The sequence below is a fragment of the Onthophagus taurus genome, unplaced genomic scaffold, assembly GCF_036711975.1.
Source record: "Onthophagus taurus isolate NC unplaced genomic scaffold, IU_Otau_3.0 ScKx7SY_15, whole genome shotgun sequence".
Taxonomy (NCBI): domain Eukaryota; kingdom Metazoa; phylum Arthropoda; class Insecta; order Coleoptera; family Scarabaeidae; genus Onthophagus; species Onthophagus taurus.
Window position 1 is genome coordinate 1,820,743 of NW_027248940.1, and position 26,188 is coordinate 1,846,930.

Sequence of the window (26,188 nt, forward strand, 5' to 3'; positions counted from 1 at the left end):
ATTAAACAAATCTACCATTATAAATTTAATGAAATGATAAAAAGTTTATTGATTTATAGAGAAAAGTATGCTCTTTTAACTGGTACAACCCGTTTTTAACAATATCATTTCATTTTAAAGATATTAATTCTTAAATGTGATGAAAAATAGTAGTAACTTTTACGTTATTTTGGATAAATTTAAAAATCTCTAAAAAATCGAATTCTTAAGAGTTTGTTCTCAAAGTTTATTGATTTATAAAGAAAAGTATGCTCTTTTAAGTAGTGCAACCCGTTTTTGAAAACATCATTTAATTTTAAAGATATTAATTCTTAAACATGATGAAAAATGTTAGTAATTTTTGCGTTATTTTGGATAACTTTAAAAATCTCTAAAAAATCGAATTCTTAAGAGTTTGTTCTCAAAGTTTATTGATTTATAAAGAAAAGTATGCTCTTTTAAGTAGTGCAACCCGTTTTTGAAAACATCATTTAATTTTAAAGATATTAATTCTTAAACATGATGAAAAATGTTAGTAATTTTTGCGTTATTTTGGATAACTTTAAAACTCTCTAAAAAATCGAATTCTTAAGAGTTTGTTTTCAAAGTTTGTTGATTTATAAAGAAAAGCATGTTCTTTTAGGTGGTGCAACCCGTTTTTGAAAACATCATTTAATTTTAAAGATATTAATTCTTAAACATGATGAAAAATGTTAGTAATTTTAGCGTTATTTTGGATAACTTTAAAACTCTCTAAAAAATCGAATTCTTAAGAGTTTGTTTTCAAAGTTTATTGATTTATAAAGAAAAGTATGCTCTTTTAAGTAGTGCAACCCGTTTTTGAAAACATCATTTAATTTTAAAGATATTAATTCTTAAACATGATGAAAAATGTTAGTAACTTTTCCGTTATTTTGGATAAATTTAAAAATTTGGTAAAATCCATGTTGCAAGATATAATCGAAATAAAATTCAATAAAACAAAAAACTTCTTTCTTGCTCTTTATTATAATATCCTCGGTACCAGTTTCGGCTTTATTAATTAGCCATCATCAGCCGAATCTACATATTTTGAAAATCACATTAAAATATTTTTATAAATAAAATTAATAACAGTTAATCTTACGGTCAAATATTCTTGCACTTATCGAAATTTGAAATCATGATCACATTAGTTGGGTAAATTTGTTAAAAAAAAAAGTCACTTTCGGCAAGGTAAAATACATAAAATAAGATATTAAAACATATTGTCAATCAAAATTGACAATATGATATTGATTATTACATTTTTAACAATATATATATTTTTTTTTTATATTTACAATTTTCCCCTTAATACATTCTAATATATATTATTAGTATATTATTTTCACCCTCTACCCTCTTCCTCCATTTCCATACCCTCGGCCCAATCCTCCCCTCATCCACCTCTTTGTCTCCTCACCCCCACAACCATTCTCATCCATTGTTTCCCCTGTCTCCCCTCTCCTAAGATCTGCCCTCGGTCCAACTCCTCCTCCCTCAACTCACTGCACCCATTCAACATATGTTCCAACGTTTCCCATTCCTGCCTGCATAGCCTACACCACCTCTCCTCATCGGCCATCCAATATCTGTTAGCTTTCTCCTCGTTTCCACAACGGAACCTAGCCACCAACTTCTTCCCTTCCTCATCTCCTTCCCATAACAAGTATCTAGGCAGCCCCTCCGTAATTATGTCCCTGTACCTTTCGTTATACCTCCCCTCTTTTATTTGTGTCCTTCTTTCCTGTCTCTGCACATCTCGGTCCCTATCTCTCAACTCCCTCCACATCTCCCTACCCACCCTTCGTCTACTATTTATCTCAGTTACCGAGTAGCCCGCTCGTCTATAATAGTTGTCTCTGTCTCCTTTCCCATATCTGATCTTTCCCTCTCTAATTTCCCTCCAACACTCCCCCAAGATCTCGCAGTTTGGCCTCCCTTCTATTCTTTCTTCATATTTTACTGCTCTCCTGCCCGCCTCCACTCTGACCTTATACACCTTTACCTCTTCCCTCACTATATACCCCGTTGTTTCTCTCGCCACCCCAAGCACCCGTCTCCAGTATCTAGCTTGCACGTCCTCCAGCATTGCCTGCTCTCTCCATCCCCATACCTCTGCTCCATACATCATCACACTGCTAACCAGACCTTCAAACATAATCTTCCTCGCTGCCACATTTCTTCCAAAGACTCTCTTCCCCCAACCCCATACTTGTTCCATCACCTTATTCGCCTTTTTTGCCATAGCTATCACATGCGACCCCTCCCTGTTGTCCTCCCTGAACACATACCCCAAGTAAGTATACTCCCTAACCTCCTCGATCTCTTTTCCCTCCCATCTCCAGTTTTCTGTTCTTTTTCTCCCCCCCTTACAAAACTTCATCATCTTTGTCTTCCCCACATTCACTTCCAGCCCATTCCCCCTAAAATATCTTTCCAATGTCTTTATCATATCTTTCATCTCCGCCGCTTCTCTCGCCATGACCACGATGTCATCCGCGTATGCTAACATATGCATCTTTCTACCTCCCACCACCAACCCTCCCATTTGCCCCTTCCCCAATCTATCCTCCAGGTCCGCCGTATACAGTGCAAACAGACTTGGGCTCAGCGGACATCCCTGCCTCAGTCCCTTCGTCGTCCAAAACACGTCGCTCAGCTTATCTCCCACTTTTATTCTAGCCATAGTCTCCATGTATATTTCCTTCACTCTCGCAATTAGGTGTTCCGTGATCCCCCTCTTCCCCATCTCCTCCTACAAATCCGCCTTAAAATCTATAAACAGGACGTACAATTTCCCTCCCTTCTTATCCAGCTCTCTATCTGCCAGATGCTTCAACACGTACACGTTCTCGATTGCTCCCTTTCCCTTCCGAAAGCCTGCCTGCTCATCCGGCAAAATTTCCCCCAACTGCATCTCCTCCTCCAATCTTCCCAGCAGTATCTTCATGTATACCTTGTATGCCGAGTCTAGTAGGTTAATTCCTCTGTAATCTTTTTATATACTGGGCAAATTACCCCCACTTTCCATCCCTCCGGAATCCCACCCCCTCTCCATACGCTATTCATCCCCTCCAACAACTTCACTCTCACCACCCTTGATGCTTCCAACCATGCCTCGTTCTGGATGCCATCTTCCCCTGGCGCCTTTCCCTTCTTCAATCCCCTAAGCACTGCTTCCATCTCCTCTTCTGCTATCTCCTCTCCCCCATCTCCCTCATAGCCTCCCAAACCCGTTAGCCTCGTTTCAACCCCTCCCAATAATCCCATAAACTAACTCTTCCATTCTGTCATGTGTATTTCGCTGGTTATCCTCTCCCTACCCTTCTTTCTCTTTTTCAGATACCTCCAGACCTCCCCTTCCCTTGTTATCCCTCTAATCTCTGCCGCCTCCTTCTCCCTCAGTTCTGTTTTCTTTCTCCTGCATAACTCTCTGTATCCTCTCGTGGCCTCCCTATATCTATCCACCCCTATCTTCCCCCGTCTCCATTGCCTCAACCTCCTTCTCGCCTCCCTCTTCGCCTTCTTGCACTCGCCATCATACACTCTCTTTTCAGTGTTGCCTCCCGCACTACCTGGATAAGTTCTTCCAAACCATTGATCTCTTGTATCTTCTGTTGCCAAGTGTCGAGGTTTCCCCTGTAGAATGCTACCCCTTCTTCCGACCAGTCTGTCCTGAATACATTTTTAACAATAGTAATTACAAAATAACTGATGGGCTACTCATGGGTATGCCTTTATCTGGTTTATTGTCGGACATTTTCTTTAACCACTTTGAAACTAATTTTATAATTAACGAGGTTAACCCTTTTGGTAAACATATTTTCAAATGGTTGAGATATGTCGATGATATATTTTGTGTTTGGTGGGGGTAATATGGAAGAATTGGACCAGTTTCATAAATACCTTAATGAGTTACACAGTAATCTTAAATTCACTGTTGAACTGGAAAATAATAAAACTCTAAATTTCCTAGATCTTAAATTGAATAATTTCGAAAACAAGATTGAGTTTGATATTTATAGAAAACCAACAGCCATTACCACAGTTATTCCCTACGATGCAAATCACCCTTGATCTCAAAAACTGGGTAGTTTTAGATTTTTCATAAATAGAGCTTTTAAATACCCGTTATCCGAATGTAATACAACAAAAGAATTAAACTATATTTTTAACGTCGCCAAACTTCATGATTTTAGCTTATCTATCATTAAAAACTTAATACGTAAAATTAATATTACTTTGGATGCGCTTTATGTCAAAACACCTAATTCTAAAATATTCAAGTCAATACCTTTTAGTCCCTTGGCTTTATCTACCAAAAATGTCCTTTCTTTTTACAACATTGCTCTGTCCTTTTCTAATAATTCTTCGCTTAACAATTTAATCTCTAATTACCAATTTAATGATCAAAATAGTGAAGAGTTAAGTGGGATATATCGTGACAATAGTTTCAATTGCAAATCTGTATACAGGCTGTCCCGTTAAGCGTACGGAGCGGCAGTATCTCTAGAACGGGAAGACCTAGAGGTTTGGGAAAAAAATCCTTATAAGCAAAGTGACCAAGAGAAATAGCTGGAAATTATTTTGAAGTGCGTAATTCGACCGCTAGGGGGCGTAACTGCCATTGAGAAACATAAAGTTCCCGCTATCTCACAAACTTAGACGATGAGCTATAACTTTGACAACATCATTTAATAGCTTGGATAATACCGCATCGCTTTTGTTTTGCGATATTTCTCATATCTGTCATAATAAGGGAGGGGGAGGCCAATGCGTTTTCAAATGTTTACATTTTAATATCTTCTAGACCATTCAACCGATTTGAATATTTTCGGTGTTGTTTGAAAAAGCATTTTATGCTCTTTTTAAAGATATTTTCAGTAAGACCATCTGCTTTAAAACAAATGAGCTAGAGGACGTTATCAGCAGCGATTACATATTTTTGTGATTTTTGAAGAAAAGTTAAATGGAACGATACCATTTACTTCACAGACCCATAGTCACCTTAAAATTTGCTAAATTTTAGTGAAAACCGCATCTCGATATCGCCACCTGTTCTCGAGTTATAGAAGAAAATGTTAAAAACTCGAGTGCCATCAATCGGATCCAGTTACCTCATCGACAAAAACAAATCACATAACCATGGTAACTGTAAACATGTCGTTTACTAACGCAGAAGCGTATGATAGAGCGTATGATGAGTTATTTTCAATGTTTCGAACACGATGCAACTGCATGGCAAAAATGTGCAATGCAATTACGACAAAGAAAGACATTTTTCTCTAGAAGTGTTTTTAAGATTACGGAAAACTGGCAACGTGTCACATTGGTGCGCAATGCATGGAGTTCCCACATAATCTGGAAATTCCGAAAACAATTGTCCACAAGATTCCTCAAGAGAATAATATCTCCACCACGTTGTTTTACATCAGGTCTTAACAGATACCGATTATGATAACAGACTGAACTATTACCATTGAATAAAATCGAAAATTTTTGTTACAACTGGTTTATTTTTAAGTTTAAGTTCAACCTGACATGTTTCGGTCAAATGACCATCATCGGAGGTCTACAAGTAATAACATATATTAGAAAAGTACATAGAGAACTAAATATATTAATTGAGGTTATGTTGCCAAAAACATTGAAATTATTCAACAATATTACCATTGACTTTTAAATATGATTTGGGCAAATCCAAACCTTTTATCACAAAAGCTATGGATACATGAAGCATCTGTCCACAAGTTGATGTAAACTTGCATAATATGCATTCTTGGTTCGAGCAAAACCCACATTGCTTTCACCCCTTTATCTATTGGGTAGACTAAACGACCTGACTTTTCAAGAAAAACCAATTACCAGGGAAAATATGACAAAACACTAAATACCAGTAGAAACGTGTCCAGGGCCGAGACTTAAGCAGCGCTTTTTTTTCGTCGAAACTAGATTAAATAAATGCATCGAGGTTTATGGAAGGCATTTCGCACATTACTGAGTTATTTTTGCCAAAAATTTAAGTTATTCTAAGTGTTTTGGTTTATTTTGTTTTATTATCATTGTTAATGTTTCATTGATCCGTTGGCTTTTCAACACGCCTCAAAAGTAGTTTTGAAGCAGTTCTAAGCTTGGATAAAGTGTGAAGGAAGGTTCTAGATAATAAAATTTGTATTCTCTCTTATTTGTTTCTTAAGGTAACTTGATCCGATTAAGATATACGAATTTTTAACATTTTCTTTTATAATTCGAGAATGGATGGAGATATCGAGATGCGGTTTTCACTAATATTTAGCAAATTTTATGGTGATTAACTGTCTGTGAAGTAAATAGTACCGTTCCATTTAACTTTTTTTCAAAAATCACAAAAATATGTAACCGCTGCAGGTAACGCCCTCTAGCTTATTTGTTTTAAACCAAGCGGTCTTACTGAAAATATCTTTTAAAAAAGCATAAAATGCTCTTTCAAACAAGACCAAAAATATTCAAATCGGTTGAATGGTCCAGAAGATATTAAAATGTAAACATTTGAAAACGCATTGGCCTCCCCCTCCCTTATTATGACAGATATGAGAAATATCGCAAAACAAAAGCGATGCGGTATTATCCAAGCTACTAAATGATGTTGTCAACGTTATGGCGCATCGTCTAACTTTCTGAGATAGCGGGAATTTTATGTTTCTCTATGGCAGTTACGCCCCCTAGCGGTCGAATTAAGAACTGCAAAATAATTTCCAGCTATTTCTCTTGCCCACTTTGCTTATAAGGATTTTTCCCCCAAACCTCTAGGCCTTACCGTTGTTGAGATACAGCCGCTCCGTACGCTTAACGGGACAACCTGTATATAGGTCAGACGGGACGTAAACTGGGCAATAGATTAACAGAGCATAAGTATAAAAGTACCTCCAAAATAAATAAACATATGATTGAAACGGGACACAAAATTAATTTTGAGAACGTAAAATTATTATATAAATGTGAGAAAGGTTTCAAGATGGACCTCGGAGACTTTTGAATTAACCAAAAATGCTAAAAACAGAGTATACGATTTTGAATGATCAGTTAGACCTAAAAATTTATACCACTCTTTAATGTGCTTACTAAAATTTAAATTCGAATTCTTCATTTCCCGTATCATGATGTTTGTTATTTAAGTTTTTAATGCGCAGAATCCATTTTTCATTCACGTCTTCTTCGTGGTTGATTGATGTCGCGCATTGAGGTCTTATATATAATCTAGAGTGCGTATGCTGTTGTCCCCACCACGCCAAAAATGAAGCCCAAAAGGTCGCCATGTTGGATGTACCAATTTAGCGGGAAATTCGAAATTCTTATATATACTTATGCAAGAATTTACATTATTATAAACTGGAAAGACAGAAAATAATAACCAAAATAAAACATTAATTTTTTATTGATAAATAATTAATTATATAATATTTTAACAGAACTTAATAATTTTTAACATAAACTAAGAAGAAAATATTACCTTTTGCTTATAGATAATTGTTAGTTTATTTTAAAAGAACTAAACATTCCTTAATAATAAATTTTACTTGAACTTCAATTGTTAATTTCAAATCAAGTAACCAGAAACATTTTATGGACTGTTGTAAATAATCTTCCAACCTACCAAATTATAAAAATATATGTGAAACAAGAAGAATTCGAAAACCTACAACAAAAATAAAACTTTAATAAGAATAACAACATAAAAAATAAAAGAATATTAAAAAATATTATTACTGATTATGAAATAATAATAATTTGTTAAATTTATTTCTGAGAGGACGACCTTTTGCATTTAAATTAAAACATTTATTAATGTAATGTAATCTTATTCTAATATATACTGCAGCAATTTCCTTTATCAATTGAATTATATGTTGTGAGGGCAAGTCTTGATCTAATACATGAAATTTTAAATTGTGAAAAACGGATGAATATACATCTGAAAAAACAATATTTGTTAAATGTATGAGTACATGTTCGTCTCCTGGGGGTGTATCTCGATTTTGACTTATTTTTTGGCAAAGTTTTTCAGCACTTTTGCACACTGTTAATGTGTCCAAGCTGGGATATACCAGTTTTCCGTTACATTTAAAGGAAATAAATGAAAAATCAGGTAAATTTTTGTTCTTTTCTTCTATTAATGCAGATCGACATTCAAGGCATCGAATTTTCTCGGTTAATTTTCGTGCAACAAAACCTCCAATGTACGCAACAACATTGTCTACATATTGAGACAAATGTGCGAAGTTTGGCATATCCTGGTCTAGAGAGAAATCATCAAATAATTTATATTTTTTAATAAAGTTATAAGAAGATATTTGTAAATTGTATATTGGTCTACAAGACGAAATATTTAAAATCGATGTTGAGTCTGCTTTCACGTTACTATTGCTATGTACTAATTGATGATGGATTAACAACCGTTTGTAAGCCGCAGCAAATTGTTTGGCTGTTGGGTTGTTGTTATAACCTCCTTTACCTCGAATTGCAGAAAAAAACAATTCAAGATGGTCTTGACTAAACTTATATGTGAGGAAATAGCTAAAAAAAAAATATTATTATATGGTAATTAGATATTGACAGCAGTTACTTTATAGCCGGATTTTCGCAGATGATGTAAGTTTCAAACAGACCAAACAGGCTGTTAATTAATATCATATACCCTACAAAAGGCGTTTTACGTCGGGAATGAATTAGTAATTGCCCTGAACTTAATTTCAAATTGCTTAAATATTGTAAAGCTTCCTCTAAAAATGTTCTCCATAAACCAGCATTTTCTTTTCTTATTGAAGCTTTATAGTTCCTGGCAAATGGTGATCTTGAATTAAATGTATCAAATAATCTAGAACAATAATGTTATTAAAGGTACTGGAAAAGAAACAAAAAATTTGTTACAAACCTATCGCATATTCTAATAAATTTTGTTGTTGCGGAAGAATTTTTAAATGGATCTAATTGTAGATGAATATTGCAGTAATCTATCGCATCTGCAACGCTTGACGACAGAGTTTGTACAGCCAATCGGACTTTCATTGGTTGTTTATCCCAGTCCATATGGGCTTTGCTAAGTTTATTAGCGAAGTGAAGCGGTTCTTTTCTTTGAAAATTGTACAACGCCTCTATGTACGCAACATTTATTTCCTGTAAGAAATGGTTTTTGAGAAACTGGAATAAAGAATAATTTTGTACGAAAATATACCTGTCCATCTGGATCAATAAACACACGTTGTTGGAAAAATGCGTTTCGTATTAATTTTATTAAATGACAATTGTCGGGCATGAAATAAATATTCTCATTTTCAACATTAAGACGACTTTGAATGGCGTTTGTATTAAAAGAAACCCCAAGAGCTTCTGCTGTTTTTATGTTAGTAACAGGTGAATCACAGGTGAGGGATATTACTTTTACTCCTGTTTGACAAACAAAATCTATTACAATTTTCGTAATATTTGCTTTTTCTTCCGCATTTAATGTGTTTATTAAAAAATATGCTACAGGTATCTTCCAACTTGCATTCACCGCCACTGCCATGTACACTAGCACATTGGTAGCTGCAGGTTTATCATCTTGATTACTAGTTTGTGCACCAAAGGTGCCAAAATCAACAAAACCTACGTTTTTCTTTCCATCAAAATCGATATGCTTTCTTATAGACATTTCATCAAACATAAGGGAAACAAAAATTTTTTTGTCATCAGAAGCTACATACTGCAGCGCTTTTAGGCCGTCACTACACAGTCCTGGCTCTCCATTCACGTGAACATACCAGTTTCGGAGTGTTGAGGCATGAGGCAGCGCTTTAAGAAAAGTATTCCGCACATACTCGTAAGCCTTAGATGACAAAAAATTAAGCGTTAATGCAAATGTCCTTAAATCCGCATCAAACTTTTTTTTAATAGTATAATCATTATTTTTTTGCAAGGCACATCTAGAAAGAAGACTATCTAAAACATCTACAAAATATGAAATTATACAAGAACATTTTAATAGAAAAATAGAACAAGTCACCTGAAAAGGAATGTTCTAAAATATTTTCTGTTATTGACGAAATTTTACCAGTTTGTTTCAAATTATTTAATAGTGCTTTGCCATTACAGACTTTCTTTTTCTGATGTCTCAAATTTTGCTGAAGCAAATGAATTTTTTTCTTGTAAAAAACAATTTTTTTTCTTAACATCTGTACTTCGTTATATAATTTTTCATCATTAATGCAGTAGGTATGGTCTAAAGCGACTCTTCGCCTTTTTTCTGAAATCTAAATCGTGCACTTGTGACTATGTGGTTATTGCGTGTAGATCTAAATAACTTTCTTACATCAGGTTCGTTATCGAATGACAGCTTAAGATTCCGCTTTAATTGGAATCTGTTACTTTTAACCCTAGAACTTTTAGGTGTATGCCAATTGCCCTATATAATAACAAGTTATTGAAGATGTGTGAAACATATTAGATTATGCTCAACATGCTGCAGAATATACTTACACAAATGTACATATATTCACATAAATATAGGTTAAAAATAATTGATCTACTTACGTTCAAGCTAAAGCATTGCTAAGTACTTATTTAACTACCTACCTAATGTATATTAATCACATTAAAATACCTACACACTTTATTGTCAAGTGTTCTTGATTGTAAATTAAAATTTATTCTTTTTTGAAGTAAACTAAAATAAATTCTTAAAATAAATAACATAAAATATATTCTTGTTGGATTAGATTTCAAGGTGTATTCAAACAAATCTTCACTAACCTGTATTTTTGTCGGTACACAACCTAATTTCACTCGAACATTAGGCCCCGACTTGTCCAAACTCTCATTATTAAAATGATCACTACAAATAAAAATAGTTTTTACAGTGCGCTTTACATTCCCTTCCAAAACTTCTATCCACTTTCTCTTCAAAATCGCATCGTCTGGAATTCTAAATAAATAAAAACAGAATTGTGAACAGAATTATTTACAAGGTTATTTACATTCCGAAAGTAGCAACTTACTGGTGAAACGTAATATTTTTGTTTTTATACGAATTTTTACAAGTGATAACACTACATGTTCGTCCCATGCTTGCTAAAATTTGTCCTAGAAAACACAATAACACAAACCAAACACAACACTGGAAAACCTGGAAAATAGCGACGTATCCAAATACGAAACCGTATACGAAACTACAAAAGTGACGTTTATGAGAATTTTGAGGTTATAATGGGTTATAATTCTAGGGACAAGAGAGATTTGAAACTATAGCTAAGTTCAGGTCGGTACATCCAACATGTCCGACTTTCTGATTACCCCCACCACCACCACATACGCACTCTAGATTATATATAAGACCTCAATGATGTCGCGTCGTAAATTATAATGTAGTTGTTTATTTGTAGTCATCCGGATTTTTAATATGTTATTAATTTTATTAGTTCATGTAAGTTTTATAATGTTCCCTTTTAGTGTTTTTTTCAACGATATTTTTTATTTTATTTTTATTTCAGAAACGTTGTCAAAAATTCTCTTCTTATTTTATGTATTTTACCTTGCCGAAAGTGACTTTTCTTTTAACAAATTTACCATTGAGGTCTTATATATAATCTAGAGTGCGTATGTGGTGGTGGTGGGGGTAATCAGAAAGTCGGACATGTTGGATGTACCGACCTGAACTTAGCTATAGTTTCAAATCTCTCTTGTCCCTAGAATTATAACCCATTATAACCTCAAAATTCTCATAAACGTCACTTTTGTAGTTTCGTATACGGTTTCGTATTTGGATACGTCGCTATTTTCCAGGTTTTCCAGTGTTGTGTTTGGTTTGTGTTATTGTGTTTTCTAGGACAAATTTTAGCAAGCATGGGACGAACATGTAGTGTTATCACTTGTAAAAATTCGTATAAAAACAAAAATATTACGTTTCACCAGTAAGTTGCTACTTTCGGAATGTAAATAACCTTGTAAATAATTCTGTTCACAATTCTGTTTTTATTTATTTAGAATTCCAGACGATGCGATTTTGAAGAGAAAGTGGATAGAAGTTTTGGAAGGGAATGTAAAGCGCACTGTAAAAACTATTTTTATTTGTAGTGATCATTTTAATAATGAGAGTTTGGACAAGTCGGGGCCTAATGTTCGAGTGAAATTAGGTTGTGTACCGACAAAAATACAGGTTAGTGAAGATTTGTTTGAATACACCTTGAAATCTAATCCAACAAGAATATATTTTATGTTATTTATTTTAAGAATTTATTTTAGTTTACTTCAAAAAAGAATAAATTTTAATTTACAATCAAGAACACTTGACAATAAAGTGTGTAGGTATTTTAATGTGATTAATATACATTAGGTAGGTAGTTAAATAAGTACTTAGCAATGCTTTAGCTTGAACGTAAGTAGATCAATTATTTTTAACCTATATTTATGTGAATATATGTACATTTGTGTAAGTATATTCTGCAGCATGTTGAGCATAATCTAATATGTTTCACACATCTTCAATAACTTGTTATTATATAGGGCAATTGGCATACACCTAAAAGTTCTAGGGTTAAAAGTAACAGATTCCAATTAAAGCGGAATCTTAAGCTGTCATTCGATAACGAACCTGATGTAAGAAAGTTATTTAGATCTACACGCAATAACCACATAGTCACAAGTGCACGATTTAGATTTCAGAAAAAAGGCGAAGAGTCGCTTTAGACCATACCTACTGCATTAATGATGAAAAATTATATAACGAAGTACAGATGTTAAGAAAAAAAATTGTTTTTTACAAGAAAAAAATTCATTTGCTTCAGCAAAATTTGAGACATCAGAAAAAGAAAGTCTGTAATGGCAAAGCACTATTAAATAATTTGAAACAAACTGGTAAAATTTCGTCAATAACAGAAAATATTTTAGAACATTCCTTTTCAGGTGACTTGTTCTATTTTTCTATTAAAATGTTCTTGTATAATTTCATATTTTGTAGATGTTTTAGATAGTCTTCTTTCTAGATGTGCCTTGCAAAAAAATAATGATTATACTATTAAAAAAAAGTTTGATGCGGATTTAAGGACATTTGCATTAACGCTTAATTTTTTGTCATCTAAGGCTTACGAGTATGTGCGGAATACTTTTCTTAAAGCGCTGCCTCATGCCTCAACACTCCGAAACTGGTATGTTCACGTGAATGGAGAGCCAGGACTGTGTAGTGACGGCCTAAAAGCGCTGCAGTATGTAGCTTCTGATGACAAAAAAATTTTTGTTTCCCTTATGTTTGATGAAATGTCTATAAGAAAGCATATCGATTTTGATGGAAAGAAAAACGTAGGTTTTGTTGATTTTGGCACCTTTGGTGCACAAACTAGTAATCAAGATGATAAACCTGCAGCTACCAATGTGCTAGTGTACATGGCAGTGGCGGTGAATGCAAGTTGGAAGATACCTGTAGCATATTTTTTAATAAACACATTAAATGCGGAAGAAAAAGCAAATATTACGAAAATTGTAATAGATTTTGTTTGTCAAACAGGAGTAAAAGTAATATCCCTCACCTGTGATTCACCTGTTACTAACATAAAAACAGCAGAAGCTCTTGGGGTTTCTTTTAATACAAACGCCATTCAAAGTCGTCTTAATGTTGAAAATGAGAATATTTATTTCATGCCCGACAATTGTCATTTAATAAAATTAATACGAAACGCATTTTTCCAACAACGTGTGTTTATTGATCCAGATGGACAGGTATATTTTCGTACAAAATTATTCTTTATTCCAGTTTCTCAAAAACCATTTCTTACAGGAAATAAATGTTGCGTACATAGAGGCGTTGTACAATTTTCAAAGAAAAGAACCGCTTCACTTCGCTAATAAACTTAGCAAAGCCCATATGGACTGGGATAAACAACCAATGAAAGTCCGATTGGCTGTACAAACTCTGTCGTCAAGCGTTGCAGATGCGATAGATTACTGCAATATTCATCTACAATTAGATCCATTTAAAAATTCTTCCGCAACAACAAAATTTATTAGAATATGCGATAGGTTTGTAACAAATTTTTTGTTTCTTTTCCAGTACCTTTAATAACATTATTGTTCTAGATTATTTGATACATTTAATTCAAGATCACCATTTGCCAGGAACTATAAAGCTTCAATAAGAAAAGAAAATGCTGGTTTATGGAGAACATTTTTAGAGGAAGCTTTACAATATTTAAGCAATTTGAAATTAAGTTCAGGGCAATTACTAATTCATTCCCGACGTAAAACGCCTTTTGTAGGGTATATGATATTAATTAACAGCCTGTTTGGTCTGTTTGAAACTTACATCATCTGCGAAAATCCGGCTATAAAGTAACTGCTGTCAATATCTAATTACCATATAATAATATTTTTTTTTTAGCTATTTCCTCACATATAAGTTTAGTCAAGACCATCTTGAATTGTTTTTTTCTGCAATTCGAGGTAAAGGAGGTTATAACAACAACCCAACAGCCAAACAATTTGCTGCGGCTTACAAACGGTTGTTAATCCATCATCAATTAGTACATAGCAATAGTAACGTGAAAGCAGACTCAACATCGATTTTAAATATTTCGTCTTGTAGACCAATATACAATTTACAAATATCTTCTTATAACTTTATTAAAAAATATAAATTATTTGATGATTTCTCTCTAGACCAGGATATGCCAAACTTCGCACATTTGTCTCAATATGTAGACAATGTTGTTGCGTACATTGGAGGTTTTGTTGCACGAAAATTAACCGAGAAAATTCGATGCCTTGAATGTCGATCTGCATTAATAGAAGAAAAGAACAAAAATTTACCTGATTTTTCATTTATTTCCTTTAAATGTAACGGAAAACTGGTATATCCCAGCTTGGACACATTAACAGTGTGCAAAAGTGCTGAAAAACTTTGCCAAAAAATAAGTCAAAATCGAGATACACCCCCAGGAGACGAACATGTACTCATACATTTAACAAATATTGTTTTTTCAGATGTATATTCATCCGTTTTTCACAATTTAAAATTTCATGTATTAGATCAAGACTTGCCCTCACAACATATAATTCAATTGATAAAGGAAATTGCTGCAGTATATATTAGAATAAGATTACATTACATTAATAAATGTTTTAATTTAAATGCAAAAGGTCGTCCTCTCAGAAATAAATTTAACAAATTATTATTATTTCATAATCAGTAATAATATTTTTTAATATTCTTTTATTTTTTATGTTGTTATTCTTATTAAAGTTTTATTTTTGTTGTAGGTTTTCGAATTCTTCTTGTTTCACATATATTTTTATAATTTGGTAGGTTGGAAGATTATTTACAACAGTCCATAAAATGTTTCTGGTTACTTGATTTGAAATTAACAATTGAAGTTCAAGTAAAATTTATTATTAAGGAATGTTTAGTTCTTTTAAAATAAACTAACAATTATCTATAAGCAAAAGGTAATATTTTCTTCTTAGTTTATGTTAAAAATTATTAAGTTCTGTTAAAATATTATATAATTAATTATTTATCAATAAAAAATTAATGTTTTATTTTGGTTATTATTTTCTGTCTTTCCAGTTTATAATAATGTAAATTCTTGCATAAGTATATATAAGAATTTCGAATTTCCCGCTAAATTGGTACATCCAACATGGCGACCTTTTGGGCTTCATTTTTGGCGTGGTGGGGACAACAGCATACGCACTCTAGATTATATATAAGACCTCAATGAAATTTACCCAACCAATGTGATCGTGATTTTAAATTTCGATAAGTGTTAGAATATTTGATCGTAAGTTTAACTGTTATTAATTTCATTTATAAAAATATTTTAATGTGATTTTTAAAATATGTAGATTAGGCTGATGATGGCTAATTAATAAAGCCGAAACCGGTACCGAGGATATTATAATAAAGAGCAAGAAAGAAGTTTTTTGATTTATTGAATTTTATTTCGATTATATCTTGCAACATGGATTTTACCAAATTTTTAAATTTATCCAAAATAACGGAAAAGTTACTAACATTTTTCATCATGTTTAAGAATTAATATCTTTAAAATTAAATGATGTTTTCAAAAACGGGTTGCACCACCTAAAAGAACATGCTTTTCTTTATAAATCAACAAACTTTGAAAACAAACTCTTAAGAATTCGATTTTTTAGAGAGTTTTAAAGTTACCCAAAATAACGCAAAAATTACTAACAGTTTTCATCATGTTTAAGAATTAATATCTTTAAAATTAATTGATATTTTCAAAAACAGGTTTCTCCGGTTAAAAAAGTATGCTTTTCTTTATAAATTAACAAATGAGAACAAGTTCTTAAGAATTCGATTTTCGAAATATTATTATTATTTCTTCAAGGATACCTTTAAGTAGAAAAAAGATTAATTTAACTACAAATAAATAGTTGAAGTTATCCGGTAAGGTGTTTTTACCTTCTTCGAGGATATTTTTAACTAAAACAAGATTAGTTTAACTATGTATAAAGAGTTCAGAATATCCGTAAAGGTGTCTTTTCAACAACATAGAATCAGTTAATTAACAATTATTATTAGTTGCATTCCTCCACCTTATGTATAACCTATAACTACGTTTTAGGAAAAATTTAACTACACTTGGCAATTTATATTTGTTAAATTTCTAACTTCGTAAAATTTGTCTCCGAAACGGATGGTCGTGAGGGAATTTCCTGATTTAGTTGAAAAAGAGTTAAATTTTGGTCCGTATTTTTAACAGTGTATGTTTTATCACTACAAATATGTTAGTCAATAAATTGAAAGTAATTATTTTAATTGACAATTGATCAATTTCCTCGATAATAACGGTTATTACTTACAATGTAGAAAGTGTTACTAAGTTTATTAAAAGTTTTAAAGCAAAACATGTCATCAAGAAAGAAAACGAAATATAAAAATATAATTCATTATTCGTTCTTTTCCACGTAATTCCTTTTACGTATTCCAACTCGAATCCCAGTTTTTGATCGCAAAGTAAGCTCAACGGATAAACAAAGTTGGTGGTGAACGTCCACAAATTCGTAATTAAGCAACATCTTAGCTAACGCAATTTTCATCGAAACCATTGCGTACAATTTTCCAATACAATTCCGAACACCAAGATTAAAAGGTGCGTAACTATATCTATTTGGGTTCAAATTTTCCGGAAGAAACCGTTCGGGAATAAATTTTTCAGGATTCGGATATAATTCAGGGTCAACATGCATCATAAACGGGATCATAATAACCATTAATCCTTTAGGTAACGTGGTTTTTTCGTAAGGTACATCTTCTTCAAGTGTTCGTAAAAATGCAGGAACAGTTGTATTTAATCTCATCGATTCTTTGATAACTAAATCCAAATATTTCATCTGCATTACTTGTTGGTTCGTTATTGTTTGGTGGATGTCTTCGCCCAGGATTGAGTGAACTTCCTCGAATGCTTTTTGCTATAAATTTGATTAAATTGTTTAAAATGATTGATTTAAATTAATAATATTTATTATACTTGTATTTCGGGGAATTTTGCTAAGTGGTAAAGTATAAACGATAATGTTACTGCAGTCGTGTCTACGGCCTAAAATATAAATTAATTATATACAGGGTGTTTCAGGTTTTTGTAGCAGGACTTTAACAGTCGATAGATCTTTTAAAATTAACACAAAAACTTCATATAAACATAGGTCGACAAACGCTTTGTTTTGGAAATACAGGGTGTTTAAATTAAATGTTTTTTTGGCCCTCTGTAACGTATTCTTTACGAATTAAAATAGCAATAACTTTTCTGACAGTATACTTTTTGGTTTTTTGAATAAAAATTCTTATTCTGTGTACTTTTTAAGCAAAGTATAAAGCATCAAGTTGAAACCACTATGTTCAGCTACCAAAAATTACAAGAACGCCGCAGCGGTTAGTTGTGGTGGCAAAAAGTATGGCCCGAAAAGATGATTATTATGAACACCTACCCAGACGTTGACACTAAATACGTAGGGGTACCAAAACATGTAAATTGTGAAAGTTTACAATCTCACGTCTTGTGAAAAACGATTCATCGTTCCACATTACAAAAACGGCATTTTATAAAGTTTTTATTCTGCAAACAAAAAATTAAAAAATGAGAAAGTTTAATAAATTTACCACGTTAATAAACAAGAAAATTGAATTTAACACGTTAACGAATAAGAAAAATTAATTTAACTACTGGTGATTTTACACTTGATGCAATAAACTAAAACATTAGTGAACTTACCTACTTTGTTTCAATGGCAAACATTATTATACCTATCTTTAAAAATCCTCTAAACAAATTGGTCTACATCGAATGGTAAAAAGCGGATTATCTTGAAAACGATCAACTTTAGCGCATTTTGATAAGAGTACCGTTTTTGCTTAAAAAAGTTCCGAGAATAAGAATTCTTATTTAAAAAGCCAAAAAGTATACTGTCAGAACAGTTATTGTTATTATATATTATGTTGCCCTCTGCCGCACAGAGGGGTATTTAAAAGCAAAACCTGGCCAAAAGTGATTTTAAAAAAAATCAATATACCGTATAAAAAACAATGTGCTGAGAAGTTAATGTGTCAATGCACCAAAGGGTTGAAGTTGTCATTCAAACAGCCAAGCAGTGCGCTTCACAATCAACCGGAAGTTACTATTTGCTAACAGTCGTAGAGTGATTTGTCAAACTTTGTGAATTGGTTTTGTGTTTAAGTATCATAGTGATTCTTTTTATGATGGATTATCGTACGCCAGGTGTGTATGAGATATAGCACCGTTTTTATACAAAAAAAAGCATTATTTATATTGGTTCTGACTTATCTAAAACTAACATTTGATAATGTGTTTAAATTTCACAGTTTTAATAATTGACGAAGTGTTTTGAAGGATTTCTCAGCACTTCTAAACAATAATAAATATCATGAAATATACAATACAATATATAGAGGATATTTAAAAAAAAAATTGCCGCTCAAAAGCGTACCTTTTTTAAATTTTTTTTAAATTTTGTTGTTTATGTAAATAGAATAAATAAATAATTATTTGTTGATCATGAAGGTGATCGTTTCCATAAGGAGAGACGTTTGCAGAGGATGAGGATGCGAAGCTTCCGAGTACCTTTTTAAAACTTTCAATTCATGTGAACACACTTTCATGGTGAATTATGTATAGAATTTTACCTGAAATCGTTAAGAATTCTCTTATAAAATCGATACAATTAAATTGAATATCAATTTGCAATTAAATGTCACACTATGACAAATATATTTATTCACACCTTGTCACGGTATTTCATAGATATACATCAACTGCAGGCATGAAGTTTCTAGATTCTAAACAGTTTTGGAAGTTTGACTTTCTATCCGATTTCAGGTAAAGACCTTTTATCACGCTTCAAATTATATGATATTTATGTAATGTTATTTAAATTATAGTATAACGGCTTTTATTGAAAAACGCTATTAATTACTCTTGCTTTTACTTTATTTTTTTATACTCATATACCAGAAGTAGAAAAAGTTTTATTTTCGAGATTTAATTTTTATTATTATTTTATTCAAAGTGCGCTCTGGATTGAAGTCAATGACTCGAAATGAGTTATATGTATAATCTGTTTTTTATTTAAATCAATTGTCATTGCCAAATTTTTATAAAAAAACGGTCTGTACCACCCTAGATACCATGTTCTATGACCACGCTTTATAATATTTTCCACTAAATAATAAGTAAGGTTGTGTATATTCTAAACGAAGTTGTCACTGATTGTCACTTTAAAGACGAAACCACTAATCTCTCGTCACTTGGCTAATATCTACGTTTTGAAATTAAAACTCGTGAGCAATATATTAAGATAACATAATTAAGTGCTATAATTAAAATTTGAGTATTGTTTAAAAATCAGAATTACTCGAAGAATCTGAGTCTTCCGCTAGTTGGATGATGACAGGAGGTAAATCAGTTATTAATGAATTTCCCATTAATGTTGTCCAATCTTTTTTAATTAGTTCTTCACAGTGGCGAACACTATTTGCCCACATCTCCGGAGTGTAATGACCAAGAGCTTTTTGCCAAGTCTCCTTGACACGACAGATCTTTTTCTCCGAGCTGGACTGAACATGTTTATTGTAATAAGTTTTTAAGAACGCCCAACATAGTTCAATGGGATTATATTGGCAATTGTATGGAGGAAGGCGAAGAACAGTATGGCCATGGTCTCTTATTAATTTGTCAATTTCAAAGGATTTTTCAATTTGAGGCTTGTAATAACGGATTATTCCCCATAACAATTTTTTATTTAAGGTTGGTTCAAACTGTATATTATGTTCAGAACCATTTTTTCATATCATTTTTTTTGTGCAGAAACTTGGAGCTTTCTCGATTTGTTTTGAGTAATATGGAGCATTATCCATTACTACCGCACACTTCGCACCCAAATTATTTAATGCTTGAAGTAATTGATTTTTCACCCATTCCATAAAAATAATTGACGTCATATTTTTATGATAATGTCTGTGCTCCGTGTTGTCACTGAGCAAGAGATCGCAATTTGGCAAAAACCCTGACGAAGTGCCTGCGTGCAAGATGTAAATCTTTTTCCTTCGCCTTCTGCTCTTTGCGGAATACCAAATCTTTCATTTTCATTTACCCATTGATAAACTTGGGTGCCATTTTCGTAAATCCAAGTTTCATCAAGAAAAACAAAAGTATACTCTCCGGATTCTAGGTATTGCAAGTATGTCTTTAAAAATGTAATTCTTTTTGAAACTATGTGGTTGTTCAATTAACACTTTTCTATTGCTAATCTTTTTATATCTATATCCCATAGATTTTATAATTTTATGTAATTTTGATCTACCATTAGTAAAATCACATTCATTTCTTGCAAAATTAAGTAAATCATTAAGATTAAAATACTGTTTCTTTTCATGCAATATTTGTATTTGTGTTCCTAACTCTTCTTTAATAAAATATAAATTATTATCCGTTTTGTAGTTCATTTTACAACGCCTTTGTGTTTTTGGTTTTTTTACAGTTTTATATTTTTTTTGTAGGTTTGAATAATTTTAAAAACCGTCGTGCTGTGAACCTAATACAATTATGTTGAATATAAATTTAATTTTAAAACTCAAGTGCAATACACATACATCAAAAATACGTGAAGTTTTATCACATATATATTTTAAATTCGTATTTGGTGTCTCCGTCTGTACTTCTTCACAATACCTAATTATAGAGTTTTTTTCGCGTTTAGACAGTTGACATCCCGTTCCACCCTTTCTTAACATTTTTATGGTAGATTTAGCAGCAAAAAAATTATATGAAAATTGTTTTTTAATCAATCTTAACAAATTTGATAGACAGTGGTGGCACACAATTAAAGTAAAAGTCACAACATGCGCTTTTACTTTCAATACCAACTTGACGACACTTTGACAATTGATTTAAATAAAAAACAGATTATAGTTATGCAATCGTCACAAGAACCATCTTTTGACAGAAAGCTTGAATTTATGGAAAAAAAATTGTTAGAAAATTATAGTGGAAATGATCTTATAAGAAAGGATGCTAAGCAAAAACTTTCCATAATTAAGCACCAATTCAAGCAAAGATGGCTAACTGCTCGAAAAATAAGAACTAGATTTGAGAAGAATAACAGTGACTGGCTTACCGGGAGTATTTGGCTGCCTAATGCTGGTACGCAAAATAAAATAGATGTAAACCTTGTGTTTTATTTTTTTGGCATTTTGTGGGATACAATACGTTTTTTACAAAAGATTCTTCTATATTAATTAGATTTTTACAGGATTCAAACCGGGTCGTCCTCAAAAAGAATTTCTTGAATCGAGCGAAAGAAGCAAGCGACGAAAAACTGAAGACATTCGATTAAAAAATGTGGATGAGTTGACTTATGCAACGCAAATGAAGTTAAGGGAAACAGGAAAAGTAGATGCCTCAAGAGTCGTCAAAGACCTTACAAAAAGTCCTAAAAGAGCAAAGAAATACGTAACAGCTATGAAAAAAGCTAGTGATGTGCAACCTCGTCAACTCTCACCTTTGCGTGCTTTGTCAATGTTTACAGAAGCAGGACTTACTAGAGCCCAATATGAAAGAGTACGAGAAACTAATAAAAGTTTTTTTCCGTGCTATAGTATTTTACAAAGAGTAAAAAGAGAATGCTATCCAGTTCAAGAAGCCTTCAGGGTAACCGAGACATGTGCTGAAGTGGAACTGCAGAAGTTAATGGATCACACGGCATCAAGATTAATTTCACATCTTAAAGATGCTATAGAACCATTAAATAATGACGAAAAACAATCACTAACTTTAATAAGTAAATGGGGATGTGATGGTTCCCAGCAGATGCAATTTAAAATGAAATTCGAAAATGAAACCGAATCTGATAGTAATATTTTTCAGAGCTCTGTAGTTCCACTACAGTTGGTTTATGGGCAGGACAAGAAAATTTTATGGCAAAACCCTACGCCGTCATCACCGCGTTACTGTCGACCTATACGAATACGGTTCATTCGGGAGAGCACTGATGTAACAAATCAAGAAATCGATTATATTAAAGAACAGATAACAACTCTGTCTACAACTAAATTTGAAAACACCCGTATAAAACACGAAATATTATTTACAATGGTGGACGGAAAGGTGTGTAACGCCGCAACTCAGACCAAATCAACAATGAGATGCTACATTTGCAATGCAACATCATCCGAATTTAATGATCTTGCCAAAAGTAGGCTACCTAAAAAAGAAAATTTAAGTTTTGGGCTGTCATTACTACATGCTCGTATAAGATTTTTTGAAAGTATGTTACACCTAGCGTATAAATTACCAATAAAGAAATGGAATGTGCGACTTACAATAGAAGAGAAAAAAATAATCGAAAACAGGAAAAAGAACATTCAAGAAAATTTCAAATCTCAGCTTGGACTATTAGTTGACATCCCTAAAGCCAATTTTGGCAATACGAATGATGGAAATACGAGCAGAAGATTTTTTGAAAACTATGAAATAGCCGCATCTATTACGGGAATCGACAAAAATTTAATTTACCGCTTAAAAATCATTCTCGATACTTTATGTAGCGGATATAATATTAATATTAAAAGATTTCAAGATTATGCTCAGGAAACGGCAAAACTATATGTAAAATTATATAACTTTTATCCAATGTCCCCTACCTTGCATAAGGTGCTCCGACATGGAGCTGAGGTTATAAAGGAAGTCATTCTCCCTATTGGTCAACTTTCTGAAGAAGCTGCCGAAGCTAGAAACAAGCATATAAGAGCTTATAGATTAAATTATTCACGAAAATTCTCACGTGAGGCTTGTAACATGGACGTGCTAAATAGGCTTCTTTTAACATCTGATCCTGTGCTAACAGGCATGAGAGGACTCCCAAAGAAAAGTAAAAAGCCTTTATTAAAGGACGTTTTAGATTTGTTAGAAGAGGGTAATGTTTCAAACCCAAAAATTTGTGATAATAACAATAACATTTTTGAATAAATAGTTCTAAAGTAAAATTATTAGTGTTTTATTATTTACTGTTATTTTATTACTGATAAATTTAATCAATAAACACATCTATAGATGTTTTAGGTAAAAAAATATTTTTGGCCAGGTTTTCAGCTCAAATACCCCACAGTGTGCCGGCTATAGTAAAACGGACTAATATTGTTCTGTAATATTAAATAAAAATCAATTTAAAAATTTAATTTGAATACCCTGTATCTCCAAAACAAAGCGTTTGTCGACCTATGTTTATATGAAGTTTTTGTGTTAATTTTAAAAGATCTATTGACTGTTAAAGTCCTGCTACAAAAACCTGAAACACCCTGTATAACGAATTTCAAATTTCATAACAAACATTCTTACAGCTCCAATCCCCACAGTTATTTGGTCCTCAATAAATGCATCCGTAAAATTAGTACTCATTAAAATATCTATGTATATTGGTCTCCTTTCAATTTTTACACCGCTGTTAAATTCTTTCCGCGTTTTTTCAATAAATTTCTTTAAGCTTTTGTGAACAATTTTTAGTAAGTTCCTTTCCTGCCAATAAATTTTCGTAAATATTTGTGTTATAGAAAAGTAGCTAAGTGGTGAAATACATTTTTTCGCAGCAATATTCATCAATGAGTTAATACATTTTCCTATAACCTTCTTATCAAATTCAAATTCGGTATCGCCCAACAACGTTTCTGTGAAAACACATTTAATTTTATTTGAAACAATAAAAAGTGAAAATAAATAAATAAACGAACCGACAGACTGTTCCAAAGTAAAATCCTCTAGAATGTGTCGAACCTCAACCGATTCATTGTTTATTTCCTCTTTTAACTTGTTAATTAAATTTTCTGAATGCTTATTAAAAATTTTGTTGTTGTCCATTACATTTTTATAGTCAAGAGATGGATTTAAAAGTTTTCTTTGGCGTCGCCATTCGTCCCCTGGAATTGAAAAATTAATTTGCGAAGCATTAAAATAAAGTTTGCTACCGTTTACTACAATGAGTGAATTTGGTGCCATCATGTTGAATGCTACACTGAACACGAAGGGTTTGTTTATGCGTTTTGAGGATCCTAATACGGCTGAAAATATTTTAGGATCGGATGTAATGAGAGTTGGGAATGGTCCCATCATGGCAAAAATATTTTTTCCCATTTCTTTAATATATGATTGTAGAGCGTTATAAATACCTTAAAAATTAATAATTAAAAAAACGATTATTTTCCTTCTATTCGATACTTACCGACAGTATTTCGCGCCTTGTAGGTGATCCCTAAAAGGGGCAACTGGGTCGGGGTAGGAAACATTTTCAAGTACTTTTTGTATTTATAAAATATAAAATACCACCATAAGGTTAGCGAAAAAATCGCAGTAATTATCGCAGCTACAAACCCCATAAAAAGCATTGCAAATCTGAAGTAATTTTGGTATAGATTGTTATATAGGTTCGGACAAGTGTGAACTTTAATACAAAACAATTATTACTACGATTATTCCAAACATATCGGTGTTAGCTAATTATTCGAATATTGCAACTGAGCATAATTAAGTGCAATTTAAAAATAATCTCGTTGAGACAAATTTTTTTAATCATAGTTAATTGAGCACCGTACTATTCACAGGGAAATAACATTTTTGTTATTATAAAAAAATTTATTCATCAATATTATTTATAAAACAATTCTAATCAAATATTGTATAAATAATAATAATAATAATAAATGTCTTTATTGCACATACCATTGTATACAACAAAAGAAAAAATATATATAATAATAACAAAAATTGTATCTATAGTGTAGATATATTTTAAACTAGAATGTTTAAACAACAAGAGACCAAAAAACTTAGTACCTAACACTACAAAAAAAGAAAAGAAAAAAAAATGGCATTGTGCAATAGGCGGGCTCCAGATAAAATCTGTTCAACCAACCTTATCACATACATAAACTTAATATTAATTATACTACACGCGTCCCACGACAACGACAATACAATTTCTTGAATAAACCTCCTCTCGTGCTCTGAACGTTAAAAAAATGCATTCAATTGAATAACTATGACAAGGCTGCACATTGCTCCAAAAATTTATCTTTATATAGTGTTTTTTTGAAATTAATGATATTTAGTTTTTTGATCATAGGCGGTCGCGTTCCATATGACTTATACATGTGACACGTAAAAGACCTGTGAAACAAAGAGGTTCTGTATTTTGGTGGATATATGCCATATTTTAATCTCGTTTGTAGATCATTGTTAGCCCTTTTAAAAGTAATCCTCTCATACAAGTATGTCGGTATATGTGTTGTGACGATTTTACGAAACAAAACCAAACTGTGCAACTCCCGGCGGATATCCATTCTGTGCCACCCAACACAAGTGAGACAGCACAAGAGAATCACATAACTGTTTTTTTAATTTTATCGAAAGAACGGATCGGTGAGGATTAAGTTTTCTTAAACATGAATACGACCTTCTCATGTAAATATTAATTTGAGCTTTAAATCTGAAGGTGTTATCTATTGTTAAACCAATAGATACAACATTGATTCTTGAACCATTTATATGAATATCAAGATCCAAGTTCAGCCCTGTGACCCCTCTCCCTCTCCCGAAACATACACACGCAGACTTATCAGGATTAATCTTTAGTTTAAGAAACGTCGCAATATTAA

The 26,188-nt window shown here is 32.3% G+C and overlaps 1 protein-coding gene across 1 annotated transcript; it reads right to left on the minus strand.

Annotated features, from left to right (window-relative positions):
- Nucleotides 1–16,837: 16,837 nt before the first annotated feature.
- On the minus strand, nucleotides 16,838–24,820 carry LOC111421945 (probable cytochrome P450 313a4). The gene is made up of 6 exons (XM_071200934.1): nucleotides 24,757–24,820; nucleotides 24,503–24,703; nucleotides 24,269–24,454; nucleotides 23,880–24,205; nucleotides 17,502–17,570; nucleotides 16,838–17,442 (listed from the first exon to the last, which is right to left on the minus strand). Exons 1-6 carry the CDS (start codon nucleotides 24,818–24,820, stop codon nucleotides 16,921–16,923), a joined length of 1,368 nt encoding a protein of 455 aa, XP_071057035.1. The 3' UTR covers nucleotides 16,838–16,920.
- Nucleotides 24,821–26,188: the final 1,368 nt, after the last annotated feature.